Source organism: Nansenia antarctica (genome assembly GCF_963989245.1).
Source record: "Nansenia antarctica genome assembly, chromosome: 13".
In the NCBI taxonomy this organism is placed as follows: Eukaryota; Metazoa; Chordata; class Actinopteri; order Argentiniformes; family Microstomatidae; genus Nansenia; species Nansenia antarctica.
Genome location: NC_137683.1, coordinates 22,956,801 through 22,965,209, shown reverse-complemented (window position 1 = coordinate 22,965,209; position 8,409 = coordinate 22,956,801). Strand labels below are relative to the sequence as shown.

The window sequence follows — 8,409 nt, the reverse complement described above, 5'->3', positions numbered from 1 at the left end:
TACCATAATGAACAGCGTAGGCTTTTCTATGAACATGGGTAAACACTCTGAAAGTCATTTCATAATTACTTTATTTTTTATGTGTTGTCAAATGTCTGAAACGTCCCAGAAAGTTGGGGTCAGAGCAAGGTAATAGCTCTCCAAATATTGAGACAGTGAGTTATCCATCTATGATCACACACAGCGTTTGTCTGAGGGACTGCGGATGCATATCCTGTCATCACCGAAGTGACAGTCTAACACTAAAGAGATCATCACGTCCAGGCTTAGCACTTTTCTCACGGAGAAAATGATTCATGGCTCCCACCGTTAGAATAAGTCGTTTGTTTATCTGGACGGGACATCAGAGGGAAAACTCCCGGCGAATGGGAATTTCTGTCCGAAATGAAGCGGCGCCGCTTCCCAGCTGAAGAGAGATACTGTCAGCGACAGACAGGTATTACCTAAGGCATTCGCTAAGGAGGGTGGGGGGGGGAGTCAGAGTGCCTCGAAACCACAAGATTAAAAGCGTCCCGATGACAAACTCGAGAATTAATTGCCCAATTTCAGCCCTTTTGACACAAGCACATCCTTTTTCTCTGAGTGAGGGTGTGTGCGTGTGTGTGTGTGTGTGTGTGTGTGTGTGTGTATGCGTGTGTGTGCGTGTGTGTGTGTGTGTGTGTGTGTATGCGTGTGTGTGTGTGTGTGTGTATGCGTGTGTGTGTGTGTGTGTGTGTGTGTGTGTGTATGCGTGTGTGTGTGTGTGTGTGTGTGTGTGTGTGTGTGTGTGTGTGTGTGTGTGTGTGTGTGTGTGTGCGCGCGTGTGTGTGTGCGGTGGGTGGCAATGTTTCTGAATTATGTTTCTCCCAGGAAACTCTAAGGTGCACAATAAATGTGTCATGGCTCTGTTTGTTTTGCAAGAACCCCCCCCCACACACACACACACACACACACACAAAAAAGGGTTTGTGGAGTGAATAACAATATGATCTAAACAAAATCACAACAACATGCACAAACAGATATGGGTTTCAAGTTTGTGATGGGAGCTCAGTGAATTTTAATGCCACATAAAATGTTCAGAAGCTAATGACAATCCTTTACAGTTCATAAACATTTTGTTTGTCTTGTTTGTAGGACATTTTCTATTGATATGATATTATTTTGACAGACAAACATACCGTAAGAATACACTGTTTTTCATACAACCACATCAACTGATATCTTGTTTACAACTTACTTGGTGGATTTTCCTAATATAAGCAGCAAATGCAAATTGGGAAATGTTGGGAACACTCAGTGTGCAACAAACACTCAATACGGATGGATATTCATGTTTACAACATCATCACATCACTTGCAGTCTAGATGCATTATCAACAGCTCACATATAAATAACAATAGATATTTACAAACCTGATAAAAGATATCAAAATGTCTGTTCCAAGTGTTCTTTCTGTACTCTATACTACAATACACGACCATCATGTCACATTTTGTTTGGGCTTCATCCTCTTAGCTCTGCTGGTTAGCCATCAGTACTCATCCCATCAGTACTCTCCTCCATCATACCTATACGGATGAGAAACGCGCTCAGGGTAGCCATTGGACGAGTAGTTACCGTATCTGTAAGTGTCATAGTTTTCATTCCGCTCGATCTTGGCAGGCAGCGGCTCTTGTTGATATGAAAGTGCCGACTTGATGACGCCCGTAGAATCCTCTGTAATCTTGAGATCAGAGTAGGAGTTTGGGGAGCTGTCCTCCAGCAGAGAGCTACACGTGGGGAGGCCCTTAACGTCGTAGAGGTTATCCCCGTACTTGACCACTGACGGCTTGGGGCAGGGCTGGTACGACACCTTGGTGGTGGTGGTGATGATGGTCTGTAGTGCGGCCGGCGTGGCAGGGGCGGGGCCCGGGTACCGGCAAGGGTACTCGCTGTTGTAGTAATGGTGGTTGGCGCCCCCAGGCAGCTGCCCGTGCCCGTACTCACCCCGCTCCCCGCTGTAAGGCCCCTTGCCAATGATCTGCTTCCAGCCGTGGTGCTTGGCAGGGGTATCGTAGCCCCCGCGGTCATGCCCAGGGAGGGGGGTGGAGGCATGGGGGATGGAGGTGGTGCTGCTGGTACCCAGACCTGAGCCGGCCTTGTTGGGATCTGAGACCTCCGTCTGGGGGCTGCTGGGGTCCTTATAGAGGGCCGTGTATGAGCCTGAACCCAGGTAGCCCGGCACAGCAAAGTCGTAGCCACAGGGAGGGCGGGGCATGTACAGGCGGTGGTTGGCTGGCTTCTGCAGGGTCGGGGGGGCCTCCCCCAGGGCAGAATGGGGGTCGTAGCCGAACTTGTAGGGCTCTGGGTTCTGGAAGGGTGGGTAGTGCTGGGTCTGGATGGGGAAGTTGGACTCTGAGATGATACTGAACCGGTCGGGACCCTCCATACAGGACAGCTGGTGGAGGTTCGGGAACGGAGCGCCGAGATCGTATCTCCCCGTCTGTCAAAACAATACAATTTAAATTGATAGGTTACTCGTCAAGTACTAACATCATGTCATTTTAATGACCAAAACATTACAGTGTAATAACAGTGTAATTACTAGGTGCAGGCCTATACTGTAGCTATGTGTTATACTTGAGGAATAGCATCATCAAGCAGGAACCCCTCTGGCTCTGAATCCTGCATCAACACCTAGACCCTGATCCATAGACGCTGTAAACATGAGTATATTGCATAAGCGATAGGTAATTGCTCTACCTTGCTTCCTGACATGCTTGATTGATTATTTATTTTGGGGGCATATAGCTGAAATCAATTCAATCCTCTCAAATGAACAGGATGGGTGGGGGGGGGGGGGGTTGGATTCAAGGGTACAGAAAACATTGAGAGAAACAAGATACTTTAAGACAAATCATTAAATCATCAAAATCATTCATACATCCCCTCTCAATTAGGAATTTGCCAGTAAACTCTTTCTTATAGCCTATGTATCTGTGTAATAATTATATATCTTGTCTCATCTATTATTCTATTATTGTTGTTATTTGTATTCTGCTACAATGCCAATGTCGAAAAAAACCTGAACCTTAGAGTTGTACTCTGTGTAGGCCTACCCTTACATCAATTCTGATTCTGATTCAGATTCTCTGATTCTGATTCATTCTACTTCGTGAATTCATGAGATCTGCAGACCACTCGTTGAGCAGCAAAATAACCTCTTTTGGTGAAACTTGCTTCATTTTACACATTGACAAATACCACAAACATATACTGTAATTAACCTGTTTAAATCGATCTAAACCTTTTTACGTTAACATGGACGTCGGTGAATACGTTGATTTATTTGGGGCAATTTTTTTAGCTAAAAAAACGAAAATCTGAGTTTTATGTCAGAAATACTTTGAAGACGAATTTCACGTCTTTCTCATTTCCGAGAGGTGTCTGTTTACATCAAATTGCGACACTTTTTTTTTTTTTTTTTTTTTTACTGCTCAGCAAGTCTACATTTCGGATAAAGCGCTTTGTGAAGGTCTATGTCTATATTTTAAATCGTGAACTGTAACAAAGGCACGTCTTAATCGACATGATTATGATAGCCCGCCCTGTGATAGCATTTCTTTCGATTTTCGAAACTAACACATTGTGGAAATCGCTTTGAGATTGTTGCGCACGTGCCTGTCAAAGTGCATAGGCTACCCAATGTCAGGTTCAGGAGGAATCCTTCCCCATGAGATTATTTCCTCGAGCTCAACAGCTAGAAACTGTATTTTGTCGCACTCTGAAATGCTAAAACCTAAAGTTTACAAAAATCTAAAGCCTACGAAATATGCTTAAAACCCCGAAATATAATACAGTATAACTGGCGGGGAAATGTGGAGACAGAGCGAATGCAATAGTGACGGTAACTATCTACCTCGTAACTTGTAACTTATTGATACAACGTTGTGCTATTTCTAGGCGGCTATAACGGAGGGTACGTTAAAAGCAAAGTGTATTCATCACAAACTCACTTGCAATCGGACTATTCGAAATATGACTTAAACACACTAAGGTCATAACCTCGGTGTCCTCTATGAGAGTTACGGCCCTGCATGCGTCTAGACTGGTCTATAACATTGTCTCATTTAAGTGAAGTGAAGTGAAATGTATTTATATAGCACTTTTGATACACAAAGGCAATTCAAGGTGCTTTACAAAAAAAAGAAAGAAAATCATTGAAAGACAAGCAGCAAAGCAGTGCATAGCACAAAAAACACACATTAACAATTAAAATAGACTCCATTATAACACTTCCACTCACTTCCACTAACGGGTTTCATCTATGACTACTCGTCATCCAGAAAGATAAATAATAGAAAATCACAAATTATACAATATTGTAAGTGATTCTAGAGAGTTATTGCTCCCCTATATAATTATCTTGTTTTCTTTTGATGCATGCATTAGCTAATCACTATACCACTCATGTGTGACCTCCCATTAGTTCACTCTACTATTGGTTGCAGGATCAGGTGAAGTCAGTGAGCACCACTATATGTTGTGCTGTTCTCTTTTCTGTTTGAAAAATGGGATGTGATGTTTAAAAGGTTGCAGGTAGAAATGTCATGAGATGGCATGACTCCATTCTCTATACAAACGTTATGCTCTATACAACAGGCAACATTTCTATCTGAATGTTTTGTATGCCCCCCCCCCCCCCCCCTTTGTCTTGTTAATAAATGCACCTATCAGCATGAGCTACCACATGAAGATTATTTTACTTTTACAGAGAACATAAACATTAGTTGTGAAGTAACATAATAATATATGCCATTTAGCTCACACTTTCATCCAAAGCGACTTACATTGCAGTCAGGGCATAGGCCTACATTTTCAGTATATATGGTCCCAACAGGAAACAAAACCACAACCTATAAGCGTTGTTAGAACCATGCTCTATACCAACTGAGCCACATTGTGTATTTCTTACCTCAGGTTCCACGAGTCTCCTCTTCTGGGAGAAGTGAGGGGAAGACATCCTCCTCTTCACAGCGCTCCTCCTAGCCTCTGTCTCTGACTTGCTCTCTGGCCTGGGGTGGTCGTGGACGCCCTTCGCCTGCAGCAATGGGCAAGACCACAAGTCAGGAGAAAGTATGTGCTTGCATGCTTTTTCTGTTATCATTGGTTATTATTTCTAGATAATCTAGCCTTATGATGTCTGGTGTAAATTTGGTACTAAGTATCATGAAAATAAATAGGCTAGTTGTTTAATGTTTAATTAGTTTAATAGTCGTTTAATTCATGCAGTCTTTACATTTTTTAAAAAATTCAAACCAGCTTATGAGGGCTCATTGCATGTTGATTACTCGTCATATTCCATTCGTCCAACAATACAGAGATATAAGCACCCCTCTCTTAGACAAACCTGAAAGAATATGGCTTTCGCATCGATCCTCCAGAAGTTAGTGACGGGGTACCCACTGTGGCCTCGACACGGCATCAATTCCAGGACAGAGTTGCAGCTAGGACACAGCTTCTCTGGAAAAACAACCACCAGCACAGAAAAACAGAGTATTTTAACACAAAATAATAATTGCAAATTAAATGTATTTTTGCCACAGGATTGTTTCATTTGATTTGTTTATAAGCTTTGGTTTAGTATAGATGTGTAATTTTATGCTGTAGGCTACCATTTATAAAACCTTTTTTGTTTGTGAATTCATATATACAAATAGGAATATGTTGTATTGAGTTAAAAGGTAAACAGTAACAGTAAGGCCTATATTATTTAAAATCAGACATGAATCTTTATTGAAAGTTTATAAATGTGTTACATTCGTTTTAAACAACAATAACTTATGTTCTTCTAAAACGCATTGTTTTTAAATTGTAAATAATTATTTTTTTCAAATAATTATCAATTCAATAAAAAAGTATACCGGTAATCAAAAAGTAAATGTTATTTACAACTATTGTTATGTGAGTGTAGAATCATCTGAACACACCCCATAGTGTGATACTGCGGTCAATATATTGTAAAAGAAAATGTTTTTATAATGGTTTTACATTATACTATCATCATGGTAAAAGCATAGGCTAGCTGTATTGTTTTTGTGGCTCAAGGTCATAATGACACTAGGAGAGGGCCTCAGATATTATTCCTGACATTGATAGTGGCTGCTTTACAGTGAGTGACAGGCCAACAATCCATAGTTAATAGGACTTTAATGTCCTGAGCTCACTTCGTAATGGTCCTGAACAACCATTTTACAGAAGCATATGCTCATATGTGGGACGTACCGGACGAACGGCTATATTCAGTCGAAATAACGGCCAGACGGACGGACCTTATTTCGCTGTAAAAAAGACGTCCACAGACGTCTGGTGCGCACTGGGATATCTCACTCCTGTATTTTACATGTTAAAGTAGCAGCTACATGTTTCTTTCTTTCATGGAAATGCAGAATTACAAGTTGTTATTCCTTTTTTCGTTTACTTTGAGATGCTCAAGAAAGAGTCTGTACAATATGGGATACTATAGCTTTGCGATCCTTTTTTTTATTGGGTAGTCGTGACGTTAGAATTATAAGGTTCTATCTCCATTTTTGTCAAAATTGAGTTTTTTACATAATCTGATCCATTAGGTGTTTATTAATGCCTGTGTGGTGTTATTTTTTTAAATGTTGACATTTTTGAGTTAGTAATTCATAAAATACAAAGGTTCCATCTCACAAAACATAATGGAATGTAAAAACTTTGACGCTCAATATCTCTGAACTACCCTAAACGGAGATAGAACCTTATCATTCTAAGCTCATAGTGCGTTGACTCACTTTGCTGTTTTTGCCGTGCTTTGTCACAGATGGCCGGTCGCAGTTGGAGTTTGCTCCCGTCCCCCAGCGTGCAGTTCCGGGCGCAGACCACGACGCCCAGGCAGGACTTCTTGAGGATCTGACAGTTGTGGTTGTTGGTGTTCCGCATGGCCCAGCCGCTCAGGTGCCGCTGGGCGTTCTTGTCTTCGCCCTGGTAGATGTAACGCACATACCCATCCGTCCACTCCTGGAAACCATCGTATTGCTTTGTGTCCTGTGAAAGCAAAGACAAACAAAAGACAAAACTAGTATCTGCTTTAAAGATGATCTATGATTATCCACCTAAAATGTATCGTTAGATCAGATCATTGACCTACTTTGGCTAATGATACATACTAATAACGTCACTTATTAGGCCTATTAGGCTACATTTTTATTTACATTCATTACATTTAGTCATTTAGCAGACGCTCTCATATAGTGATTTACAATAAGTAGCTACATTGATTTGTATAAAGTAGCCATAAGTCACAGCCATAAGTTTTAGCAGACGCTCTCATAGTGATTTACAATAAGTATACTATTAATTTGTATAAAGTATAGCCATAAGTCACAGTGCTAGAGAAAGAAGAAAATGTTTTGGAAATAGTTGGCTGATGTCTCAAGTCCACTAACTCAATGAATTCTCCTTTCACTATTCCTGAAATAGAGGTGAGCAAATGAAAAAGGCATAGCCTATAGGCCTATTGCCTAAAATCCAAGTTATTAATACATGGTAAGCAAAATAAAGTTTGAAATTACATTTGGTGGTAGGCTTTTACAGACACAGTGTGGTCAAGTTGGCTGACAAAATAACGAAAATGTGCGTCTTTGAAACACCAAAATGTGCGTTTTGGAACTGGAAAACCATGCTGAAAATCGAAGCAATAGTTCATTCGATTCGAACAACAGACGTGATTTGTTTTATAGTAGCATATAGATTTAAGAAATTCATGTATATATTCTAATGCAAGACTGTGACTTTACCTGAGGGAGCTTTGGGTCGTTGATATCCCATGTTAACTTCATACCGAAGGAGCAAACACAGTCTGGGTCCTCAAATTGATCGGACGACTTTGACATCTTGTGAGACTTTCAACCGTTGTTCAACCGACTTCACCAGTTTAACACCATTAGAGGTACAACCAGTAACCCTAACCCTAACCTAAGACCATTAGAGGTACAGTCCCGCAGCCGTGCGCCACTGGAGAGCCATGAGAGATCACTTTTTGTAGTAGGCTATAGTTAAAATAAAACGGACGTTGGCTCCAAACATCGAATTAATAGTGTTGTTTTTTGTCTAAACACATGGCTTTCATGTTTTTGACTTTTATTTCCTTTATCTTCGGAGCGTAAATCCACGTTTCCCTTCCGTCCGATGCGTGACACGAAGCCATACGGAGTCGCCAGGTAATGACTCCAGGTAGAGGCTGGGCAGGGGTGTAAGGGAGGAGGAGGCAGGACCAGAGGATCTGTCTTCTGTTGAAGCTAAGCACCGTGCACTTTCAGCTCACCTGGACCGTGGCACTGGGTGACGTTAGAATTATAAGGTTCTATCTCCATTTTTGTCAAAATTGAGGTTATTTTTACATAATCTGATCCATTAGGTGT

General features: G+C 41.3%; 1 protein-coding gene across 1 annotated transcript; it reads right to left on the bottom strand.

Annotated features, from left to right (window-relative positions):
- Positions 1-1,529: 1,529 nt before the first annotated feature.
- Positions 1,530-7,881, bottom strand: gcm2 (glial cells missing transcription factor 2; the record flags this gene model as incomplete). Its single annotated transcript, XM_080543847.1, has 5 exons — positions 1,530-2,465; positions 4,938-5,063; positions 5,373-5,485; positions 6,781-7,033; positions 7,786-7,881. The coding sequence occupies 5 exons, from the start codon at positions 7,879-7,881 to the stop codon at positions 1,530-1,532; spliced, it is 1,524 nt and encodes a 507-aa protein (XP_080399973.1).
- Positions 7,882-8,409: the final 528 nt, after the last annotated feature.